This window comes from Phycodurus eques, chromosome 6 (genome assembly GCF_024500275.1).
Source record: "Phycodurus eques isolate BA_2022a chromosome 6, UOR_Pequ_1.1, whole genome shotgun sequence".
Classification (NCBI taxonomy): Eukaryota; Metazoa; Chordata; class Actinopteri; order Syngnathiformes; family Syngnathidae; genus Phycodurus; species Phycodurus eques.
The window spans coordinates 1,294,794-1,321,440 of record NC_084530.1 but is presented as its reverse complement, the minus strand read 5'-3'; the positions used below and the strand labels follow the sequence as shown (position 1 = coordinate 1,321,440).

General features: G+C 42.5%; 1 protein-coding gene across 3 annotated transcripts in view; it reads left to right on the top strand.

Annotated features, from left to right (window-relative positions):
• Window positions 1–224: 224 nt before the first annotated feature.
• Window positions 225–26,647, top strand: part of LOC133404354 (zinc finger protein 638-like) — an 83,203-nt gene continuing 56,780 nt past the window's right edge. For 2 of the 3 annotated variants that reach the window (XM_061680162.1, XM_061680160.1), the window contains exons 1-2: window positions 225–340; window positions 11,268–12,908. In XM_061680162.1, coding sequence (XP_061536146.1) covers window positions 11,598–12,908 — 1,311 coding nt within the window. In that variant the 5' untranslated portion in view covers window positions 225–340; window positions 11,268–11,597. Of the gene's footprint in view, window positions 346–11,267; window positions 12,909–26,647 lie in introns of all 3 variants that reach the window. The other variant, XM_061680161.1, reaches the window with a different exon arrangement.

The window sequence follows — 26,647 nt, the reverse complement described above, 5'->3', positions numbered from 1 at the left end:
TGTTGTTTTGTGAACGCCAAAGCGTATTCTATCAATACACAACATATATATATATATATATATATATATATATATGACGACTTTGACCTCCTTAGCTTAGCGTCGCTATCGGCATGGAGCTCAAAATGGGCGTGTCTTATCTACTTATACAATATCTTTGTTTTTGACGAATCACAAGGGGGCAGTAATGCGCATTGAAATCCCTTTTCAAACCACCAAAAGCGCAGGGAATAAACGAAGAACAGGAAGACGAAGGCTACGTAGATGAAGACGCAGGCTCACCAGAGGACAACGACGAGGACGATTTTACGGTTATAAACACACGGCTATTTTCCAGTTGGTAAGGTCAGCCATCTATGACATCATTCAATGTGAAAGGGTATTTACACACCGTCTGTGTGGATACTCAAATGTGTGTAAAATACCACTGAACCAGTTGTGCATTCCCACCGACTTCGCAGTTTAAAATGGCCGCTATACGCTATCATATCGGCTAACTCGCCCCTTTTCAGATTCATTTAACATTTTTTTGTTCGTGTTTCATGGCTGCATTGCGTTCATGTGTAAAAGTTAAGAGCGGTTAGCTCATCGGCGTCACCCATCGATTTGAAAGAACACAGAACGCTGTGAAAAGCAACACTAAAATACGTTAAACTGAAAATAATTGTTGGTGAATGATACCTTTATTTGAATTAACATGTAATTGTTGCTCATGGAGCGGCATAGTCGGGTTACTGGTTCGCACGTCTGCTTCACAATCGAGTGGGTTTGTTTCGAATCTCTGCTCAGGCGTGGAGACTTAACATAAAAACATGCACGTTAGGTTAATGGATTATTTTCAGACCCTTTCCAAAAAAAAATTAATAGCTTTGAAAAGTTCATTTATTTCCATAATTCCATTCTTAAAAGTTAAACTTTGGTAGGTTACAGATTCAGGGCCCACAATTTCAAGTATTTATTTGGTTTATTTTTATGTAATTTGGGCTTCCGGCTCATAAAACCCACGAATCAGCCAACCAACCCAGGACAGATAATGACTGACTGTGGATATTTCACACTGGACCTCAAGCAGCTTGGTTTCTCTTCTTCATCCAAACCCTTGGACCTTGATTCCCGAATGAAAGGCACACTTTTATCGGAAAAGAGGACCTCGGACCACTGGCAAACAGTCCAGTCGCCCCTCTCCTTGGCCCAGTTGAGACGCTTCCTACGTTGGCTCAGGCTCAGAAGCGGCTTGACCCGAGGAACCCGACAGTTGTAGCCCATCTCCCGGATGCGTCTGAATGTGGTGGTTTTTGAAGCTATGACTCCCGCCTCATTCCACTCTTTCTGGATCTCTGCTAGATCATTGAATCTTCTCAGTTTAATAATCCGTTGAAGCCCACGGTCATCTCTTTTGCTGGTACATCTTCTCCTGCCACATTGTGTCCTTCCACTAGACATTCCATTGATGTGCTTGGACACCACTCTGTGAATAGCCAGCCTCCTTAGCTATGAAGTTTTGTGGTTTACCCGTCATACGGAGAGGGCATTAATGATGGTCTTCTGGCCAGTTGTCAAGTCTGCAGGCTTCCAAATATTGAACCCAACCGAGACAATTCAACCAAACTGAAGCAATTTAATGACACCTGGGGAAACCTGTGCAGGTGCTTTGAGTCTGGTAGCTGATTAGTGTGTGACACTCAGTTTAAAACATTTATGGCCTGGAAAATTTGTGCTGATTTCTTCACAGTATTCACATTTTTTTTAAATTCCTGATTTCGTGGGTTTTATAAGCTGTAATTCCTAAATCTTCATAAACTGATTTTAAAGTGCAATACAATATACTGTATTTCAGTTCCAAATACCAGTTATATAAAGTTTTGTGCAGTTACAATCACTGCAATCAGTTATGCACACGTAGATGACCGACTGAAACAAATTTTTCTCAATTTTTTTTTTTGTAATTTAAAACATTTGTTTTGGGGTAAAATAATGAAGAAAAGTTAATCAAATCTAAAGATTATCCTAATAATATTGTTTATTTTTTGGCATTCAAACAAAGGGGAAAACATATTTATTAAGTTTAGTATGTTATGATTTTAATGGCCGGCCCCTTTGACATCAAATTAGGGTGTAATTGGCCACTGAACTACAATGTGTTTGACACCCCTGCTCTAAATTGTCCGTAGGTGTGGATTTAAGTGTGTTTGTATGTGCACTGCGATTGACTGGCGATCCAGTTCACTCGCAAGCCCAAAGAGGACAACTGGCTTGTTGTCCATAAACCAAGAAAAAACAGTCACTAACCAAACAAAGCAACCCATCGTGTATTATTTACCCACCAAATTGTAAGTTTTACAGTTATTTATTCCTTTTAGTGGTCTCGATTTGAAGTGTTTTATTAATGTTACACTGCTCAGCTTTGTTTTAAATTGTGACCTTCAATCCATTTTTGTGACAATAATCTCTTTGTTGATAAAAATCGTTTATTCATTTATTTATTTATTTTTAACGTCAACTTTGTTCAAACTATTATGTCACCAACCTACAGCATACACAGTGTCTTCTTACCTGGTTTCCGGGTTGGTCACGTGACACGCAACGTTCGTGAGGGGAGTTGTGACATTAATTGTGGTCGCCAGCAGAGGGTGATACTTCCCAAACTGGTGGCCCCTTGTGATTGGAAATTGAGGAATTACAATGTTTAATTATTATTCCACGAACGCAGTATTAACCAGAATACAGTGTTTTGATTAGTGGTGGCACATGCAACGTAGTCTTGCAAAAGATTTGTGGGTTTACGTCCCCTTTAATAAATTTAAAAAAAATCACGTGTCCAAGTATTCACACAAGGGCTGGGCGCTATGACATAAAAGGCATATCATGGTATAAATTGAATCCCTTCACGCATATGGTATATATCACGGTATAAGCTTCAGTATAAAAATTATCATGGACGCATTTATGAATGGTTGTTGTTTTGGTTAATATAATTGTGGTCTTGTTGTGTTATCGGTTGTTCAAACAGATTTAAGATTGATCAGAAGAGCTTTTACCACATATCAGACAAAACGTGAAGCTCATTGAAAGCTTTGAATCACAGCAATTAAGCTTAACAAGTGGAACCTACTGACAGCGACCGTGTTTACAGTGGGGCAAAAATTATTTAGTCACCCACAAATTGTGCAAGTTCTCCCCCTGAAAAAGATGAGAGGTCTGTAATTTTCATCATAGGTATAGCTCACTTATGAGAGACAAAATGAGGAAGAAAAAAAAATCCAGAAAATCACTGTCTGATTTTTAAAGAATTTATTACCAAATTATGGTGGAAAATAAGTATTTGGTCACCTACAAGCAAGCAAGATTTCTGGCTCTCACAGACCTGTAACTTCTTTAAGCGGCTCCTCTGTCCTCCACTCGTTAACTGTTTTAATGGCATCTGTTTGAACTCGTTATCGGCATAAAAGACACCTGTCCAGAACCTCAGTCACACTCCAAACTCCACTATGGCCAAGACCAAAGAGCTATCCAAGGACACCAGAAACAAAATTGTAGACCTGCACCAGGCTGGCAAGACGGAATCTGCAATAGGTAAGCAGCTTGGTGTGAAGAAATCAACTGTAGGAGCAATTATTAGAAAATGGAAGACATACAAGACCACTGATAATCTCCGTCGATCTGGGGCTCCACGCAAGATCACTCCACAAGAACGATGACCAAAAATACCAGAACCAGACGGGGGGACCTAGTTAATGACCTGCAGAGAGCTGGGACCAAAGTAACAAAGGCTACCATCAGTAACACACTATGCCGCCAGGGACTCAAATCCTGCAGTGCCAGACTTGTCCCCCTGCTTAAGCCAGTACATGTCCAGGCCCGTCTGAAGTTTGGTAGTGAGCAATTTGGATGATCCAGAAGAGGACTGGGAGAATGTCAGATGAAACCAAAATAGAACGTTTTGGTAAAAACTGATCTTGTTTGGAGGAGAAAGAATGCTGAGTTGCATCCAAAGAACACCATACCTACTGTGAAGCATGGGGGGTCGAAACATCATGCTTTAGGGCTTTTTTTCTGCAAAGGGACCAGGATGACTGATCCGTGTAAACGAAAGAATGAATGCGGCCATGTGAGATTTTGAGTGAAAACCTCCTTCCATCAGCAAGGGCATTGAAGTTGAAACATGGCTGGGTCTTGTTGTCAGCATGACAATGATCCCAAGCACACCGCCTGGGCAATGAAGGAGTGGCTTCGTAAGAAGCATTTCAAGGTCCTGGAGTGGCCTAGCCACTCTCCAGATCTCAACCCCATAGAAAATCTTTGGAGGGAGTTAAAAGTCTGTGTTTCCCAGCGACAACCCCAAAACATCACTGCTCCAGAGGAGATCTGCATGGAGGAATGGGCCAAAATACCAGCAACAGTGCGTAAACCTCGTGAAGACTTACAGAAAACATTTGACCTCTGTCATTGCCAACAAAGGGTTTATAACAAAGAATTGAGATGAACTTTTGTTATTGACCAAATACTTATTTTCCACCATAACTTGCTAATAAATTCTTGAAAAATCAGACCTGATTTTCTGGAATTTTCTTTTTCTTTTGTCTCTCATTGGTGAGTTATACCTATGATGAAAATTGCAGGCCTCTCATCTTTTTAACTGGGAGAACTTGCACAATTGGTGGCTGGCAAAATACCTTTTTGCCCCACTGTAAACCTGACACAAAGCAGACAGAAAGAAGCAAATTTCATCTTCAAAAATAAATTTACATTGTTTTATATATTCATTATAATATACGTATTAATATTGGGCGGCACGGTGCATGACTGGTTAGCACACCTGCCTCACAATTCTGAGGACCCAAAACAACATTTCAGTGTGTCATTCTAGGTATTGTGTAGAATTTTTAGTGGGGGGAGTATACATTTTGAATTCCAGCTGTAACAAAATGAACAACAATGGTGTAAATACTTTTCGGATGAATGATCTGTTAAATAAAGTGTATCTGTACTGTCTGTACTTTACAATATTCTGGGCTTCCCTGCAGGAAAATAAGGGGAGAATTGCAATAATTGAGTTCATTATTGTGCTGTAGAAATGTTAGTTATTAAAATGTCTTAATGTTTGGACTAGGGAGGAGTGTGATTTATTTAAAGGCCCTGTAAAGTAGGAAAAAAGTTTTACCAATTTGACACACCGTATGTGTGCCAAGCCGGTCAAATTTGAATGAATAATAATAAAAAAAAAAAAAAACAATAAAATAAAACGAGGCTCCAAAATCATGAAAAATTGACACCTCCTCCTGACGACTGTCGGACACTGTGGTTGTGTCCTCTTAATTTGCTGTTACATTGTGAGCCAGAGGCTGAGCTGAATTATGTGCGCCGGTGGGTTTAATCAGCAACGTGACAATTGGCTGCTATCTTTGTGGAATGCTATCAAAATACATGGAATGAGCACTTCAAAGGCCTCTAAAATACTCCATAACAAATTCAGTAAAAATTATGACTAAAGTACTTTACCTATTCTACTGCCCACGCTGCTCTTCTCACAAATAATGTTCCATTTGCGCTATTTAACACTGGAATCTATAACTTTTATTTTTATTTATTTATTTTTTGTTAAAAGAATATTTTCACCCAAGCTGATACTCGAGGAGATGACAATATCCTGATTAAGCCTACTCCTCTTAACATATTTTTGTATTCTATATATATATATATATATATTTATATTTAGTGAATGCTCGATTCATTTCCCGGGCTGGCCCAGTTGGTGGCACTATGAAAATGGAGTAGAAGGAAATGACGACAGAAATGAGGGATTTCGCCGAGCAATGGGCGGAGCGTAGTTGTAAAATGTGCACTAAAAATGTTATTTTGCGTTTCTGCGTTTCTCTAGCATGAAATAAACATACAATAATTTGTGAACGAAAACAATAACAAAAATTGTCACAAATGAACATCTACCTCTTTTCGAGGAGCCGTTGGCTGCCAGCAGTGGTGTGGTTGGTCATGTGGTCACGACCAAGCACTCCTCTTGTCCTTACTGATCTGTTTCTGTTGCTTCTGTTGACCTCATTTATTTTAACGTGTGTGTAAGTTAATTTGCTAGTGATCCAGTGAGGTGGTTTGCGAGAGTTTTTATCCACTTGATTATAACTGAGCGTCGTCATGACATGTAGAGGTTCTCCCAGCCGGCTGCCGAGACTTCCTGAATCTCGCTACGGACATTGATCGCCGGTGACATACAGCCGAGGTCCAGAGACGTGACACAAAAAGCATGATCGAGATGGGAAAAGAGGAAGAAAAGCAGGATGACAGGCAAAAAAAAAGTCTTCCACGTCCAAGATGCAATTATTATGTGGAGGCACGTTTGATGTTGCACAAACTGTATGTTGTACTTTATTACTTTTTATTAAACCATAAAAAGAGAGCTTAATAGTTGGAAGAAACCGCCTGCTACAGAATCAGGACATGGGAGCGATACAGTATTTTAAGAGATGCTCACTTATTTGAAAGGCCGGTGAGAGGCACAAATGTACGTACGTATACCGCCCGTGTACATTTTGGCCACAGGCTTCGTTTTATTGTTGTAAAACACAATAACTTTCCAAAGTACATTATTTTAATGGTTTAGGGGAACCCAGAAATGTGTATGGCTCCACATTAACAGGTACTGTAACACCCCGGTAGTTACAGAACATATTTGTTCGCTGGATATTGAACTAAGACAGTTTCTTTCGCCTGTTTGATTTACCTTGCGGGTTTCAACAGCTCTATTATACACTACATTAATGTATATTCACCTGTGGCGGGTTGGGAGATGGGACAGTTTGGACTCATCGAAGTGACGGACTGTTTTGTTGTAATGCTGAATTCCAGCAGTACTGGGTGCCAGAATCACAGATTATAGCTTTGAGTTGCGTTTTTCGGGCAAGTGACAACATTTGAAACGTCATGGTAATTTTGAAGCGCCGACTTGGTCAACCGCTCGGAATTTTGGCCCATACGGGCTTATTGCTGAATATAATTCACTGAAACTTGTCAATCGCAAAAGGTGTTTCCATAGTACTAAACATAAAGGTCAAGGAGAAATAGTTTTACTGTTTTACTCCAATTTTGAAGGTGTTTATTATTTTAAAAAACATTTTTGGACAAGATTTTCTGTAGGTGAAATTCCCCGAAAAGACTGTTTTCTCCGAAACAAACGACAATTTTCCCGGAACCAATAATTCTCGGGTTGAAGTGGCCATTACATCCAGACTTAGCATTTTGACACAGTTATTGTGGGGAATTCTTGTCACATTGCTAGTTTAATAAAGAATTAACTTTGCCTGAAGTGTCTCTGTGAACCCACACATTGACGTATTAAATGACCCCACTGGTGGTCGAGCAAGCTCGTGGGTAAGTGAATGCAATAAACGGTTAACTTTCCCTGAAGTGTCTGTTTTGTGGAGCCATGCGTGCCACAAAGAGCAAGACTGTGGACAATTTGACAGTCACAACACCGGTCCGTGAGGCCGCCAGCGGTTACTACCTACTAATTTCTAGCGGGCTCGCGTACGGGCGGTTGGGTTACCCTTGCTCACTTGGTACACCACGCATGGCTTCACCCCAACACAGACACTGTAGTGCAAATAACACACAATACTTCAGGTAAGATGCATTTTTTTCATGTTGTAGGCATAGCTTGATGCCAACTGCACGCTATTGTGGTCAAAATGGGCCAAGTTGTTATCACTAGGGAACTAGCCATTGCACCGAGTAGCCACTGACTGCATGACAACGCTCGGTACTTATAAAGTGGGGGGGAGGTTCGACTCATGTCAGAAAGCCCGTGTGCGTACCTGGGCTTGTTTTTCACCCTGGCCAAAAAAAATTTGGGAAATGGTGAAAAAGAGTTTAATGCTATACCTAAACAATTCAGTACTAAATGGTTGTCAGTTTTTGCATGTTTTCAGCACTTCAAAAATATGTATGTAGAAACAAATCACCAAAGTCACTTTACAGGGTCTTTAATAGTGAGTATAGTTTAAGTATAAGCAAGTAATTTTACTATTGTTAAAATGTGTAAAAGGAAGTTAACCACAGCTATTAGAATTAACTCAGAATCACAAATACCTCGTTAAATCTTTTGTTGTAATGTGGGGCTATAAGTGAATTCACAGCTTCTCACTTTTTAACATTCTTAATTGTCACAAGTGTAAAAGTCAGTCATTTTTAATAGTAATTTTATGGGTATTAGACATTCCACTACATTATTCATAGTGCTGGCTAAAAACACCCAGTAGAGTACAAAAGTATTGTAAATAAATATTTAAAAAAAGCTTTAAAATGTTTCAAAAGTGTATACAAACTTACCTCACTGGTAGATGAAAGGGGTGATTTCCAACTGGACAGTATTTTCTGCCCGTAGCCGAAGTCCGTTAAATTGGGGACCGTTAAATCAAGGTTTCACTGTACTTTTTCTTTACTATTTTTTAGCCATTAGAAAGATTGGCTGTCATGCTCACTTGCATCCGGAGCGAAAGTCAACATACTCTCCTCACACAGTGCATACAGTAATTGAGAAATCATTCTTGTTTTACATTTAAAGGCCCATCCCTTATTTGCATTACGTTGTGTTGAAAATTGATATTTGACTTTAAAGTGTTGTTTTAGCTTTACAGTTACATTTCGTTAACATTAGGCGCTGAGCGGTATCTGTGTCGATATTTAAATACTTTTTACTTTTTTCCCTAAGGCCTCAGCTCTCACGGTCTGGTGGAGAATCTGTCAGGTGTGATGCTGTCTTACTGAAGCAGTGGTGCTTGTGATATTTACCTGACTGGAAACAAAACTCATCAAATAGAGGCCACCTGGCAAAGTAAAGCAGTGATTTCCAACCTTTATGGAGCCATGGCACGTATTTTCCAATTGAAAAATCTCACGGCGCACCAACAAACAAACAATGTCACAAAAAGTGGATGCATTAGTTATTGTAAGTACTTCCTCCCATTTAATAGAAGAACATTTATTTGTTCTATAGGTCACTATGCCTCACTGGTATAAATAGATGAACAAAGATACATAATTTCTTGTAAATATATAATTTTTCGAGCAATTTACAAAAAACTTTAAAACTTATTACGGCACACTCTAATGTGCCCCGCCCGTCACACTGGTTGAGAATCACTGAAGTAAAGGGAGATGCATGTGTTTGGACTAGTAATTTCACGACACCAAAATTCTGACTTTGATACTATACAGTGGGTACGGAAAGTATTCACACACACTTAAATTTTTCGCTCTTTGTTATATTGCCATTTGCTAAAATCAATTCAGGTCATTTTTTTCCTCATTAATGTACACACAGAACCCCATATTGACAGAAAAAAGACTTGTTGAATTTTTTGCAGACTTATTAAAAAAGAAAAGCTGAAATATCACAGCCAGAAGTATTCAGAACTTTTGTGCGGTATTTAGTAGAAGCACCCTTTTGAGTTAATACAGCCATGAGTCTTTTTGGGAATGATGCAACAAGTTTTTCACACCTGGATTTGGGGGTCTTCTGTCATTCCTCCTTGCAGATCCTCTCCAGTTCTGTCAGGTGGGATGGTGAATGTTGGTGGACAGCCATTTTCAGGTCTCTCCGGAGATGCTCAATTGGGTTTAAGTCATGGCTCTGGCTGGGCCCTTCAAGAACAGTCACGGTGTTGTTCTGAAGCCACTCCTTCGGTATTTTAGCTGTGTGGTTAGGGTCATTGTCTTTTTTGAAGGTGAACCTTCAGCCCAGTCTGAGGTTCTGAGCACTCTGGAGAAGGTTTTCATCCACTATATCCTTGTACTTGGCCGCATTTATCTTTCCTTCGATTGCAACCAGTCGTCCTGTCCCTGCAGCTGTAAAACACCCCCACAACATCATGCTGCCACCACCATGCTTCACTGCTGTGGCTGTATTGGACAGGTGATGAGCAGTGCCAGGTTATCACCACACACACCGCTTAGAATTAAGGCCAAAAGGTTCTATGTTGGTCTCATCAAACCAGATAATCTAAATTTCTCACCATCTTGTCACCATCTTGGAGTCCTTCAGATGTGTTTTTTTTTTTTTTTTTTGTATTAAAAAACAAAAAAAACTTAAGCAAACTCCATGCACGCTTTCATGTATTGCACTGAGGAGAGGCTTCTGTCGGGCCACTCTGCCATAAACCTGCAGTGATGGTTAACTTTCTGGAACTTTCTCCCATCTCCCGACTGCATCTCTTGAGCTCAACCACAGTGATCTTTGGGTTCTTCTTTCCCTCTCTCACCATGGCTCTTCTCCCCCGATTGCTCAGTTTGGCTGGACGGGCAGCTCTTGGAAGGGTTCTGGTCATCCCAAACGTCTTCCATTTAAGTATTATGGAGGCCACTGTGCTCTTCGGAACCTTAAGTGCAGCATTTTTTATTTTTTTTTGTAAACTCGGCCAGATCTGTGCCATACCACAATTCTGTCTCTGAGCTGTTCAGGCAGTTCCTTTGATCTCATGATTCACATTTACTCTGACATGCACTGTGAGCTGTAAGGTCTTATATAGTCAGGTTTGTGGCTTTCCTAATCAAGTCCAATTAGTATAATCAAACACAGCTGGACTCCAATGAAGGTGTAGAACCATCTCAAGGATAATCAGAAGAAATGGACAGCACCCGAGTCAAATATGAGTGTCACAGCAAAGGGTCTGAATACTTATGGCTGTGTGAAATTTCAGTTTTTCTTTTTTAATGTGCAAAAATTTCAACAATTCTGTATTTTTCTGTCAATATGAGGTGCTGTGTGTACATTGAGGGGGTAAAAAATGAACTTAAATTATTTTAGCAAATGTCCACAATATAACCGTGAAAATATAAGGGGGTCTGAATACTTTCCGTACCCACTGTATCGTCCAGCACAAGTGACATTATTCTCCACCAGACAGTTGGTTTCGAGGGAGCATTGGGGATGAAAATTTAAATGGTGGAACAGAAGTTTACTTGTCTGAGGATTAATATTTGTAGAAGGTGTGGGTTCTTAAAGGGATCTCCATATTTTCTGTTTGTTTTTAACCAAATTAGTATTCTTACATAAAGTTGTGCTTATATAATATCAAAGTAAAGCATGGAGTGGTAAGGGTTATTCTGTCTGACTATATTTATGGCTTGAGAAATGGTTCAAGAAGAATTGACTTGTATAAGAAAAGATAATTGAAAAGGGAATTAATCTCAAGTACTTTGAAAAGAACTATTGCCTGTCCATCTATAATAGTTTATTTCTGCTTTTCACCTCACAGCCACGCTGTGCATACAGAATAATTTTCATCTTGCACGCACCCTTCATTTGGAGTCGATTTCAACCTTCTCCTGCACCAAAGGTACCAGAGGGGACCCTTTTCACATATGGACCCGCAGAAGATGCGACTACAATGATAGCACGTTGATCAGATTGCCACTCATGGGTAGATTGTTCTTGGTTAGCTTTCCATCCTTGTGACGATAACAGTTGGAGTACAACTGCCACAGGTTGACTGCTGAGCTACTCCTTCGCGTGATCCACCTGAATCTTCTCAATAGACTGTACTTCAGCAAAACTCATAGAAAAAGGTATCTGCCAGTCTGCTGCTATGTATCGCCACAAGTCCCAGTCACAAGCCCCACAGTCTTTCTCCAACACGTCAAGAACTGATCAACAACAACAACCTCCAAATCAACAACATAATGCCCCTGCCTCAAACATGTTGTCTGGCTTCCCATTTCCTCGCCCCACCCAACTTCCTGATGAGCTGGAGTCAGCTCTGGCTATTCGTGGTGCCAGGGACATGGACCATCACCTAACTGACCACACAAGTCGGCCAAATCAACATCAGAACCAAGGCACAGTGTCTGTAATTGGTCAACATGGATGCTACAGTACTAGCCCTAGAACACTGACCAGTGATAATCAAACTAGCCACCATCATAGGGGCGACTGGTCAAACTTCCAACCTCCATCTAAATTGTTTGCCAGCTCTGCATCTGATGGGACTTATCACCCTCAGCAACTCCAAGGGCTTCACCAGCAGACCCAAAGCAACCAAACTGGATCAGTCGTTCCAAGCTGGGTATCAAGCGGCTCGTCCTCATCCCAAGCCCAACAACCCCATTGTGGAGTTGGGGATGGTCAGGGTTTGTATACACCTGAAAGTGCAGGAAGTATCTTGGCGAGCTTCGGACTATCAAATGCCGACCTCGAAGTGCTGAGTCACTACCCAGATGATCAGCTAACCCCAGATACATTACCTTTTATTCTCCGTGACATACAAATCAACAAGTCGGACAACCAAAATACAGTGGCACGCAACATTCATGGCAAGATCCTTCCCCCTACAAACACTTCCCAACTGACTGATACCTGCTTGTCTGAAGTGCCCAGTCTTCTGATGGTTACAAAGACAGCAGGTAAAGTCATTGACTATGGCCATGCCAGTCGTGCAAAGGAATGTACAACTAAAGAGACTTTCAAAAGGGATAAACTCTCAAGTGAAAGAGTGGTTCAGATGTACTCCTCTGCATCAACTCCAAAAGTCGAAAAGGCAGAAAAACGTCATATACGTATGGTACACATGGAATCAAGCAAGCATGGAGACCGGGACTATCGCAGGACAAGTGGTGACCATCACAAGAGCAGTCTTTCACGGAGTAGTGAAGGTCCACCGTCTAAATCTCGTGTCGTTGACAAAGACTACAGGCACAATGGATCCAAGCAAAGGCTCTCATCTGAATCGAGGAGGGAGGTGTACTCAAGGCGGTCTCTTTCGTCTTCCTCTGGCACAAGTGGACACAATACCAGCAAGAAGTTCCCTGACTCCACCCTTATAAGTGATTTCTCTGGCACAAGTCCAAAAGTGTTTCCTCATTCCTGCTCCCTGTGCCACATTCAGTGTGATCATAAAAAGGTGAGTGTTACCGCACCCTTATCAATACTCAAGGGTTTTCCTAAAAGAATGTTTATGAAGTCTGCTGTCGTCAGTCATATGTATAAAATGTATGATTCCCTCGTCAATCTCTCGTTATGGTTAGTAATGTATAGTTTTTGGAAGAAGTGGTTCATCATCTTTGGCAAATAAGATTTAGCCGTAATTGATATATTTCAGAATGCTTTTGTTGTTTAGTTTTTTATGTTGCAAAGGATCTGACATTAAGCATTTGAGGCAAGGTGTGGTGGACTTGTCAGAACCAGTACTGGCCCTTTGTTTTCATGTTATAATCCGAACGATTTAACAATTACACATGCATACATATACATAGATTAATGTATAACTCATACGAATCAACTTTCAAAAAGCCCCTCTTGGAATAGTTCCGAGTGACAAAGTATTGACAGCTTTTTTTAATTTTAACTGTTAATTTATTCAATAAGTCTTGGCATTATCACTTGTAATATATAATAATGACTGTTTTATTTACAGAATGACACAGAATAAATATCAGGTTTAGTAATAGTTTGCGACAGTTACTCAAGTAGATTTCCAAGTCAATGAAAACATGATGCTCCAATGAAATTATAACATGGTGTCTTGCATAGATTTAGCCTGGATAACTTTATTTGGAAAGGGTTGCTGCAGCAGCCTCGACAGCGAAACTCATTTGCATAATAAATCTCCGGGCGTAGCGCTGCGAGGGCTGGTAGCGTGGTACTGTAATGCATAGTATGAACAATCGTTGTGGCGTCCGGCTAGACCTGCGGCTGGCCTGACAACAGTGGAAAAACACCGGAAGTAACTAAAGAAGGAAAGCACAAATATCAAGTTCTATGCAGTTTGGGATGGCTAACCTATGGTCAAGCAGAACAATGGAGCCGTACCTGTCCTTGATAATTCACTACATCGACGGGATCTTCAAATTAAAAGTAGGTGCTTGAAGCCTAATGTTATGGTGAAGTTTAGTTATGTACAAACTGTATTTGCTTCCATTGAGTTGCACTTGGTGTTTACACTTTTTTTTTTGCAAAAGTAATATTCAGTTACCCCTTGGTAAATTTGAAATTCGGATAGTTTAAAAAAAAAAAAAAAAAAAAACTCATTTAGTTTAAAGTTTTGTTTTATACTGAAAACATTTTTGATAGTGTTTGTTGACAAGTGGTGCAATATAAATACATTTGTTTCCCCTAACATCAGAAATAATCGTGATAACAATATTGATCAATATATTCGTGATTAGCAGTTGGTCCAGCCCTACGGTATATATTGTGATCTAAACATAAGTGTAAAAAATTTATAAAGGAAGTATTTCTTTATGGTTTATGTAGTCCTTTAGCAAAGCTAAATTGTTACAAATATGAACTCAAATGTAATTTTGAGAGCACTTATTGTGCAAATTTCAAAAGTCAAAATCAGAACTCTGCGTTCTATTGTGCAAAAAATAAATAACATTGCCAATATTATAAATAATATAGTGTATTAGTATACATTTAACCTTATAGGCCCTTCCGCTCAGCCAACGTATGCAATAACGTACCAAATCATTTTTGGTTAAACATGTCCTGTATAGCTGTATTATTTTCTTGCCAGACACTTATTAATTTGCCTGCTGATTTACTGTGCAAAGTTAGTTATGCTCTGCTGTAACGTGGCTCCAGGCAGACTTCTGTGAGATGTACTGTATTACCCGAGCACTTCCAGTGTTTTGTGACTTCGTCACAATAGCTTAACACAATTAGAAAGGATTCGCTGTCTTGTTAATTATTCGTCATCCCTTTGAGATAATGACACTTGGGGAAAAAAAGTGTAGCTGCGCTAGCTAGCCAGGCAAAGCTTGTAGCTCGCTGGTGTGTCACAAGCTTGCCCGTACCGTGCATTCACCGTTACAAATGACTGTTCAATGATATATACACACACACACACACAAGAATGTGTTGATTTCATCGTATTTATTTGTAAGGTGCGTAGTGGCCCGACACAGCGCCAAACTGGCTCTGGGCCATCAGGCTACTGTGTTGGACCCTGTTATAGAATTATGAAAGCTGTCCATTACTACAACATCAGTGGTGGTTTTCTTTGAATAGAAGAAAAGGGCAAGTGTCGCCTATCAACTTCTGGAAGCCCTCAGTAAAGGGTTGTTAATGCTTTATAGTTGCATAGCTGTTAAATGGTACAGAACGTCCGTATTTTGTTACGGGAATCACTGAAAGCTGCCTTGTTAAGGCTGTAACACCGATTGTTAATCTATAATCTATTGGGGTGGGGGGATCTAGCGTCCGACATTACCAGCCAATACGGCGCTGTGTCCAGCCACTGTGATGAAAATTTCATAAATTAATTTGATTAAATAAACACGATATTTAAAAAAAAAAAGGGGGGGGGGGGAGCTGCATGGGGGCAAGATCTTTTATTACACTCCCCCGGCTGCAAGGCTGTAGAGGTGAAAGTCCTCTCTTCGTCCGGTGTCAAAGCATTGTATGTCACTTAATCATCGCCTCCATGGTAGCGAATAAACTACACTTCTTACCATGGTTCTTACACGTATCGTTTATGTTAACACGAAGGGAGGGTGTGGAATTAATGGGAAAAGAAGGAAAAGCACGTATGTCATGAAGTCACAAAAGTGCACTTGTCACATAGGTCTGGCTGGAACCAAAGTTATAGCGGTGAGTAACCAAGTTTGAACAACAAAAAAGGCCAGTTAATACGCGTCTGGAGATGTAAAATTATTCACGGTCTCGCAAGACACCCTCTTAAATGGAAATAAATTAATGTCAGTGGAGACATCTGAGAATGGGGTCAGGTTTAAACTATATTGTCATTAATAAAAAATATTTAATATAATAAAACCTTTATGCATCCCACAGTGGGGTGAAATAATGGATATCGGCAGTATAAATGTATCATATAAAGAGCATGCAAGAGAAGACATCTATACAAGTACATTCACAAAATATAAATCTTAAGTATTGACCATGCATAAACTCTCAATTAAATCTATCAGCAAGGGTATTTGTTTGAAAAACAGTCCTGAGTTTTGACTTTTGAGATTTGATTAATCTGATTTAATGAACTGGCTTTTTTATTGAATTTTTTTAAACCAAGGTTGGAAACACAATTGGTGAATGCGAATTAATCCATAGACAGATGGTTTTGATGATGGCACATCAAAATCTCATACTTTGATTCAGGCTGCAACTGTGTCCGCCATTATAAGATTGATGCAATAAAAAGCATGAAAACAACAAATCTTAAAGCCATCATTTAGTAACGATTTTGATCACAGTAATGATTATGCTGTGGAATTGAACAGTATGCAGAATTAATTTTATTTTATTACATAATCTACTGTAATTAATGTCCTGCAGTAATGTTAGTGGCAAAACTTTGAAAATATGAAAATTCAGACACATTTGGACAAATTGCTCTGCGGGTGAATTTCTATAGGTTGGCAGCTCTGGAGTTGTGATCAGATGTGTGCATTCGTGCTCACAATTATTGGCACCCGTTCATTTTTTTGCATAACCTGTATAATAGCTTCAGAAATGAATGAATATGTACCGAAATTAAATCATCAGGCTCTTTTAATTGGAGCTCCAAAGTATTTTAACAAATATATTTTTTTTCAACTTAGATATTGTAATTTCAAAGAAAAAAAGTGAAAACAGTCTGTACAGCAATATCGGCACTCCTCCTTAATACTTTGCTGCACACACTTTGAGAGCGATGACAGCCTCCAAATATGTTTGTGTGCATTGCTAAAAAGCTCTATTGTTTCATCTGTCCATAAAATAGTGTTTATCATTTGCTCTTTTGTATCAAACAAAAGTTCGCCATAGAAAATTTCTTCAGGAGATAATGCATATTTAGTACTTAAACTTCATGGGTGCCAATAATGGTTAGCAGGACTGTATATCCACTACTAAGAAGGTAAATATAGAGTGGGTACGGAAAGTATTCAGACCCCCTGAAATGTTTCTCTTCGTTATATTGTAGCAATTTGCTAAAATCATTTAATTGTTTTGCCTCATTAATGTACACACAGTACCCCATATTGACAGACAAAAACGGAATTGTTGAAACTTTTGCAGATTAAAAAAGAAAAACTGAAATATCACACAGCCATGAGTATTCAGACCCTTTGTTCAGTATTTAGTAGAAGCACCCTTTTGAGCTAATACAGCCATGAGTCTTTTTGGGAATGATGCAAAAAGTTTTTCACACCTGAATTTGGGCATCCTCTGCCATTCCTCCTTGCAGATCCTCTCCAGTTCTGTCAGGTTGGACGGTGGATGTTGGCGGACACCCATTTTCAGGTCTCGCCAGAGATGCTCAATTGGGTTTAAGTCAGGGCTCTGGCTGGGCCATTCAAGAACTGTCACTGAGTTGTTCTGAAGCGATGCTGTCATTTTAGCTGTGTGCTTAGGGTCATTGTCTTGTTGGAAGGTGTACCTTCGGCCCAGTCTGAGGTCCTGAGACTCTGGAGAAGGTTTTTGTCCAGGATATCCCTGTACTTGGCCGCATTCATCTTTCCTTCGATTGCAACCAGTCGTCCTGTCCCTGCAGCTGGAAAAAAAAACACAGCATGATGTTGCCACCTCCATGCTTCACTGTTGCGACAGTATTGGCCATTCTGCCATAAAGCCCCGAATGCTGGAGGGCTGCAGTGATGGTTGACTTGAGAACTTTCTCCCATCAGAGACTGCATCTCTGGAGCTCAGCCACAGTGATCTTTGGGTTCTTCTTTACCTCTCTCACCATGGCCCTTCTCCCCTGATTGCTCAGTTTGGCCGGACGGCCAGCTCTAGGAAGGGTTCTGGTCGTCCCAAACGTCTTCCATTTAAGTATTATGGAGGACACTGTGCTCTTACGAACCTGAAGTGCAGCAGAATTTTTTAGTAACCTTGGCAAGATCTGTGCCTTGCCACAATTCTCTCTGAGCTCGTCAGGCTGTTCCTTTGACCTCATGATTCTCATTTGCTCTGACACGCGACCAGTAAGGTCTTATATGGACAAGTGTGTAGTTTTCCTAATCAAGTCAAATCAGTATAATCAAACACAGCTGGACTCCAATGGAGGTGGAGAACCATCACAAGGATAATCAGAAGAAATGGTCAGCGCCTGAGTTATGTCACAGCAAAGGGTCTGAATACTTATGGCTGTGTGATATTTTAAGTTTTTCTTTTTTTAATAAATCTGCAAAAATTTCAACATTTCCGTTTTTTTTCTGTCAATATGGGGCGCTATTTGTACATTAAGTAAAAATCTGAACTTAAATGATTTTAGCAAATGGCTGCAATATAACAGAGTGGAAAACTTAAGGAGGTCTGAATACTTTATGTACCCACTGTATACCTTTTTATAATAATTTGTTCGACCGCTGTTAATCAGTATTTATATGGTTCAGTCAGGAGTTTGTAGGTCTTCATCCACAAACCAATAAATTTAAGCGCAAACCATTAACAACTTTTCAAGGCCAATATTAAAGGCGGGGATTTCCAAAAGCTAGATTTGAGCCATCTTTAAACATTTATTGGGGGGAGGGACAAAAAAAACTTTTATGTATAAAAACATGGGAAATTACTACCTGGTCTTTCATTAATAAAACCCCAATTCCATTGAAGTTGGTATGTTGTGTACAACCTAAATAAAAATTGAATACTACTACTTTTCGTTTCGGCTTGTCCCGTTAGGGGTCGCCACAGCATGCCAGCCTTTTCCATGTAAACCAATCTCCTGCATCCTCCTCTCGAACACCAACTGCCCTCATGTCTTCCCTCACGACATCCATCAACCTTCTCTTTGGTCTTCCTCTAGCTCTCTTGCCTGGCAGCTCTATCCTTATCATCCTTCTACCAATATACTCACTCTCTCTCCCCTGGACGTGTTCAAACCATCGAAGTCTGCTCTCTCTAACTGTCTCCAAAACATCGAGTCTTGGCTGTCCCTCTGATGAGCTCATTTCTAATTTTATCCAACCTGGTCACTCAGAGAGCAAACCTCAACATCTTCATTTCCGCCACCTCCAACTCTGCTTCCTGTTGTCTCTTCAGTGCCAGTGTCTCTAATCCGTACATCATGGCTGGCCTCACCACTGTTTTATAAACTTTGCCCTTCATCCTAGCAGAGACTCTCCTGTCACATAAGACACCTTCTGCCACCCGTTCCAACCTGCTTGGACTCGTTTCTTCACTTCCTGACCACACTCATCATTGCTCTGAAGTATTTAAAGTCCTCCACCCTCGCTATCTCTTCTCCCTGTAGCCTCACTCTTCCCCCCCTCCACCTCTCTCATTCATGCACATATATTCACATACATCCAGTGCATGCCTCCACCTTTCTAACTGTTCCTCCACCTGCTCCCTGATTTTCACTGCAGATCACAATGCCATTTGCGACCATCATGGTCACCACTGCAAACCGGAATGGGCTGAGGGCTCATCCCTGATGCAGTCCCACCTCCACCTTAAACTCCTCTGTCACACCTACAGCACACCTCACCACTGTTCTGCTGCCCTCGTACATGTCCTGTATCATTCTAACATACTTCTCTGCCACTCCAGACTTCCACATGCAGTACCACAGTTCCTCTCTAGGTACTCTGTCATAGGCTTTCTCTAGATTTACAAAGACACAATGTAGCTCCTTCTGACTTTCGCTGTACTTCTCCAACACCCTCAAGGCAAATAATGCATCTGTGGTACTCTTTCTAGGCATGAAACCATAATGTTGCTCAAAAATACTCACTTCTGTCCTGAGTCTAGCCTCCACTACTTTCCCATAACTTCATTGTGTGGCTCATCAACTTTATTCCTCTATAGTTCCCACAGCTCTGCACATCACATTTGTTCTTAAAAATGGGCACCAGTACACTTATCCTCCATTCCTCAGGCATCTTCTCACCTGCTAGAATTCTGTTGAACAAGCTGGTCAAAAACTCCACAGCCACCTCTCCTCGATGCTTCCATACCTCCACAGGTATGTCAGCAGTACCAACCGCCTTTCCATTTTTCATCCTCTTTCGTCCCTTTTTAACTTTCCCCTTACTCATCATTGCTACTTCCTGGTCCACCACACTTGCCTCTTCTACTCCTTTGATTTTTCTCATTCATCAACTCCTCAAAGTATTCTTTCCATCTATTCAGCAGACTGATGTTACTAGTTAACACATTTCCATCTCTATCCCTAATCACCCTAATCTGATGCACATTCTTCCCTTCTCTATCCCTCTGTCTGGCCAACCTGCATTGCTCTTTTTCTCCTTCTTCAGTGACCAACTTGGCATACATGTCATCATATGCCTCGTTTGGCCTTTACTACCTCAGTTTTCGCGCTATGTTGCATCTCCATGTATTCCTTTCCTACGTGTCCCACTTCTTTTTAGCTAATCTCTTTCCTTGTATGATTTCCTGTACTTTGAGGTTCCACCACCAATTCTCCGCCTCCATTTTCTTGTGAGAAGATATAGTCCGTACTCTCGTGCCTGTTTCTCTGATCACCTTCGATGTAGTGGTCCAGTCTTCTGGAAGCTCCTCCTGTCCACCAACAGCTTGTCTCACCTCTTCCCGAAAAGCCGCACTTCCTTTCTCAGCTTCCACCACATGCTTCGCTGCTCTGCTTTTGTCTTCTTAATCTTCATCCCCACCTCCACAGTCATCTTACACACCACCGTCCTATGCTGTCTATCTACACTCCCCCCTGCCACTACCTTAGTCAGTAACCTCCTTCAGATTACATCGTCTGCACAAGATGTAATCCAATTGTGTGCTTCTACCTCTGCTCTTGTAGGTCTCACTATGTTCCTGCCTCTTCTGGAAGAAAGTGTTCACTATAGCCATTTCCATCCTTTTTGCATAGTCTACCACCATCTGTCCCTCGAGGTTCCTTACCTGGATGCCGAATTTACCCATCCACTTCTTCATCACACCTGTTTCCGTCACCAACATGTCCATTAAAATCTGCAGCAATCAAGACTCACTCTAAGTCTGGGATGCTCAGAACTACTTTGTCCAGCTCCTTCTAGAATTTATTTTTCAGGTCTAGGTTACATCCTACCTGTGGGGCATAGCCACTAATTACATTATACAAAACACCCTCAATTTCAAGTTTCAGCATTATCACTCTATCTGATACTCTTTTCATCACAAAGACATTCTTAGCAAACTCTTGCTTTAAAATCACCCCTACTTCATTTATCTTCCCATCTAAACCATCGTAAAATAATTTGAACCCTGCCTCTAAACTTCTAGCCTATCATAGTCCCAACATTCAAAGTCCCCACATTCACTTCTAGGCTCTGTGCTTTCCTCTTCTCTTTCGGCCGAAGAACCTGCTTTCTGCCTCTCCTTCGTCTTTGACCCACAGTAGCTGAATCTCCACCGGCGCCCTGTAGTCCGGTGGCGGAGGTTGTTAAGCCAGGCCACAACCAATCCGATATGGAATTCTTTGGATGAACGCTCATGTTTGTTTGGCAAAGTTTTAAGATAGATGCCCTTCCTGACGCAGCCCTCTGCATTTATCGGGCTTGGGACCAGCCTGCAGATTGCACTGGCTTGTGTCCCCCATAGGGCTTCATTAAATAAAAAAATGAATACAATGATTTGCAAATGTTTTTCAACCTACACCATCCATCCATTTTCTACCGCTTATCCGAGGTCGGGTCGCGGGGGCAGTCGCTTTAGCAGGGACGCCCAGACTTCCCTCTCCCCAGCCACTACATCCAATTCTTCCGGGGGATCCCGAGGCGTTCCCAGGCCACCCGAAGGACGTAGTCTCTCCAGCGTGTCCTGGGTCGTCCCCGGGGTCTCCTCCTGGTGGGAGGTGCCTGGAACACCTCACCATGGAGGTGTCCGGGAGGCATCAAAATCATATGCCCGAGCCACCTCATCTGGCTCCTCTCGATATGAAGGAGCAGCGGCTCTACTCTGAGATCCTCCCGGATGACCGAGCTTCTCACCCTATCGCTAAGGGAGAGCCCGGACACCCTGCGAAGGAAACCCATTTCGGCCGGTTGTATCCTGGATCTTGTTCTTTCCGTCACGACCCACAGCTCGTGACCATAGGTGAGGGTAGGAACGTAGATCGACCGGTAAATCAAGAGCTTCGCCTTTCGGCTTAGCTCCACAATGGACCGATACAAAGTCCGCATCAATGCAGACGCTGCACCGGTCCGCCTGTCGATCTCCCGTTCCATTCTTCCATCACTCGTGAACAAGACCCCAAGATACTTGAACTCCTCAACTTGGGGCAGGATCTCATCCCCGACCTGGAGAGGGCACGTCACCCTTTTCTGACTGAGGACCATGGTCTCAGATTTGGAGGTGCTGATTCTCATCCCAGCCGCTTCACACTCTGCTGTGAACTGCTCCAGTGAGAGTTGGAGGTCACTGCTTGATGAAGCCAACAGAAACCACATCATCAGCAAAAAGCAGAGATTCAATACTGAGGCCACCAAACCGGACCCCCTCTTCGCCTAGAAATTCTGCCCATAAACGTTACGAACAGAATTGGTGAAAAAGGGCAGCCTTGGTGGAGTCCAACCCTCACCAGAAACGAGTCCGACTTACTGCCGGATATGCGGACCAAACTCTGACTCCGGTCGTACAGGGACCGAACAGCCCGTATCAGGGGGTTCGGTACCCCATACTCCCGAAGCAACCCCCACAGGACCCCCCAAGGGACATGGTCGAACGCCTTCTCCAAGTCCACAAAACGCATGTAGACTGGTTGGGCGAACTCCCATGCACTCTGCCAAGGGTGAAGAGCTTTTCCACGGCCAGGACGAAAACCACACTGCTCTTCCTGAATCTGAGATTCAACCTCCCCACGGCCCTCCTCTCCAGCACCCCTTAATAGACCTTACCAGGGAGGGTGAAGAGTGTGATCCCCCTGTCGTTGGAACACACCCTCCGGTCCCCCTTCTTAAAAAGGGGGACCACCACCCCAGTCTGCCAATCCAGAGGCACTGTCCCCGATGTCCACGCGATGTTGCAGAGGCGTGTCAACCAGGACAACCCTACAACATCCAGAGCCTTGAGGAACTCCGGGCGAATCTCATCCACCCCCGGGCCTTGCCACCGAGGAGCTTTTTAACCACCTCGGTGACCTCAACCCCAGAGATAGGAGAGCCTGCGTCAGAGAACCCAGACTCTGCTCCCTCATGGGAAGGCGTGTCGGTGGAATTGAGGAGGTCTTCGAAGTATTCTCCCCACCGGCTCACAACGTCCCGAGTCGAGGTCCGCATCGCCCCATCCCCACTATACACAGTGTTGGTGGTGCACTGCTTCCCTCTCCTGAGACGCCGGATTGTGGACCAGAATTTCCTCGAAGCCGTCTGGAAGTCTTTCTCCATGGCCTCACCGAACTCCTCCCATGCCCGAGTTTTTGCTTCAGCGACCGCCAAAGCTGCATTCCACTTGGCCAGCCGGTACCCATCCGCTGCCTCAAGAGTCCCACAGGCCAAAAAGGCCTAATAGGACTCTTCTTTCAGCTTGACGGCATCCCTCACTGTTGGTGTCCACCAACGGGTTCGGGGATTGCCACCACAATAGGCACCAACCACCTTATGGCCACAGCTCCGGTCGACCGCCTCAGAAATGGAGGCGTGGAACATTGTCCACTCGGACTCTATTTCCCCCACCTCCCCCGGAACTTGAGCAAAGTTCTGTCGGAGGTGGGAGTTGAAACTCCTTCTGACGGGATTCCGCCAGACGTTCCCAGCAGACCTTCACAATACGTTTGGGCCTGCCACGTCGGACCGGCATCTTCCCCCACCATCGGAGCCAACTCACCACCAGGTGGTGATCAGTTGACCGCTCCGCCCCTCTCTTTACACGAGTGTCCAAGACATGCGGCTGCAAGTCCGATGACACGACCACAAAGTCGATCATCGAACTGCGACCTAGGGTGTCCTGGTGCCAAGTGCACGTGTGGCCACCCTTATGCTTGAACATGGTGTTCGTTATGGACAATCCGTGATGAGCACAGAAGTCCAATAACAGAACACCGCTCGGGTTCTGATCGGGGGGGCCGTTCCTCCTAATCACGCCCTTCCAGGTCTCACTGTCATTGAGCATTTAAGTCCCCTAGCACCCCCTCCAAGGACTCCAAAAAGGGTGGGTACTCTGAACTGCTGTTTGGTGCATAGGCACAAACAACAGTCAGGACCCGTCCCCCCACCCGAAGGCGGAGGGAGGCTACCCTCTCGTCCTCCGGGGTGAACCCCAACATTCAGGCGCCGAGCCGGGGAGCAATAAGTATACCCACACCTGCTCGGCGCCTCTCACTGTGGGCAACTCCAGAGTGGAAGAGAGTCCAACCCCTCTCGAGAGCACGGGTACCAGAGGCATGAAATATATATTTGCCTGAATCTAGTCGGAACTTCTCAACCTCACACACCAGCTCGGGCTCCTTCCCTGCCAGAGAGATCACATTTCACATCCCTAGAGCCAGCTTCTGTAGCCGTGGATCGGATCGCCAAGGTCCCCACCTTCGGCCACCGCCCAGCTCGCACTGCACCCGACCCCTACGGCCCCTCCCACAGGTGGTGAGCCCATGGGAAGGGGGACCCACGTTACCCTTCCGGGCTGTACACGGCCGGGCCCCATATGTGCAGGCCCCCCCGCTCTCCTTCAAGCCCCACCTCCGGGACTGGCTCCAGAGGGGGGCCCGGTGACCCGCGTCCCGGCAAGGGAAAGCTGAATCCATTTATTGTACTCGTCATCGGGTTTTTTGGAGCTGTGCTTTGTCTGGTCCCTCACCTAGGACCTGTTTGCCAGGGGCATAAAGCCCCAGACAACTTAACTCCTAGGATCATTGGGACACACAAATCACCACGATAAGGTGACGGCTCAAGGAGGGGTTCAACCTACACTGTATATTCAATTGAATACACCCGAAAAACTAATGTTCAAACTGATAGTTTTTTTGTTGCAATTATTCATTCATTTTGAATTTGATGCCTGCATCAACACTTTCTAAAAAAGCTGGTATTAGGGCATGTTTACCAGTCTAGTACTTGCACTCTTTTACTACGAAACCACGCTGTTGTATCATGTGCAAAATGTGGCTTGGAATTGTCTTGCTGAAATCAGCAGGGACATCCCTGAAAAAGACTCTGATCGGATGGCAGCATATATCTCTCCATAACCTGTATGTACCTTTCATTATGGTGCCTTCTCAGATGTGCAAGTTACCCTCGCCATGTGCAGTAACACACACTCATACATAACAGATGCTGGCTTTTGAACTTTGGGCTGATAACATTACTGCTCGTCCTTTTCCTCTTTGTCCCGGAGGACACAACATCCATGATTTCCAAAAACAATTTGAAATGTCGCCCCATCAGACACCTTTCCGCTTTACATCAGTTCATCTGCTCGGGTCCAGAGAAGCTGGCGGTGATTCTGGGTGTTGTTGTTTGGCTTGCGCGTTACACGGTAGAGTTTTAACTTTCATTTGTCGATGTAGCAATGAATTGTGTTAATTGACAGTGGTTTTCTGAAGTGCTGTTTAGCTCACGTGGCAATATCTTTACTCAATGATGACAGTTTTCAATGGAGTGTCATCTGAGGTGTAAGGTCACGGGCGTTCAGTGTTGGCTTTCTATTGATTCTGAAGCTTTCGATGATGAAATGGACCAGAGATGATGAAATCCCTAAATCCCTTGCAATTGTATGTTGAGAAACATTATTTTTAAACTGAACTATTTGCTGATGCAATTGTTCAGAAAGTGGTGAACTTCCTTGCTTGTGACAACAACTGAGCCTTACAAGGATGCTCCTTTTATACCCAGTCATGACATCTGTTTCCAATTAACCTGGTCACCTGTGGAATGTGCCAAACAGGTGGTATTTATTTATCTAAAACATTCCTCCACTTTCCCAATCTTTTGTTGTCTCTGTCTCAGCTTTTTTGGAACGTGTTGCCGGCATAAAATTAAAAATGAGAGAATATTTACAAATAAAAAACAAGAACCTTCATCAGTTTGAACATTAAATATCTTGTTTTTGTAGCGTGTTCAATTGATATAGCTTAAATTTTTTGCAAATCATTGTAAATCTGTTTTTTTGTTTACATTTTACACGTCCCAACTTCATTGGAATTGGGGTTTGCAAATTCAGCCTTAGATGAGAAACAAAACTTGACCCATTACATTGTCATTAAAAAAACAATTACCGTAATTTCTCGTGTATAATGCACCCCCCCCCCAAAAAACAATTTCAAAAGTCAATAGTGCACATTATACATGGGTATAGGGTAAAATGGAAAAATATTTCCCATTTTATAAATGTATGCCGCCATCTGGAGGTTATGAAAAAGCTGTACACTTTCATTCCAAAAGTTTCATTCTAATCTGGCACCGCCACGTAGTGGTTATGAAAAAGGTGTCGCCTACAGTTTCATTCCAATATGACCGGAGTACGTATGACCGCATATATGTACAGTTGTGCTCATAAGTTTACATACCCTGGCAGAATTTGTGAAATCTTTATTTATTTTTTTAAATAAATATAACTGAACAACAACCATCATTCATTTCTTTATGGTTATGTTTTGTTTCATGATAATGCTTTTCTGAAATGCTTGACAGTTTAATTTGAATCCCATTAAAATAAAATGTGTTTTGACTGGCCCTTAGTTTTCTTGAATGAATTGTATCCATCTCACAAATTCTGCCTGGGTAATCAAACATATAAGCTCAACTGTGTGTTTAC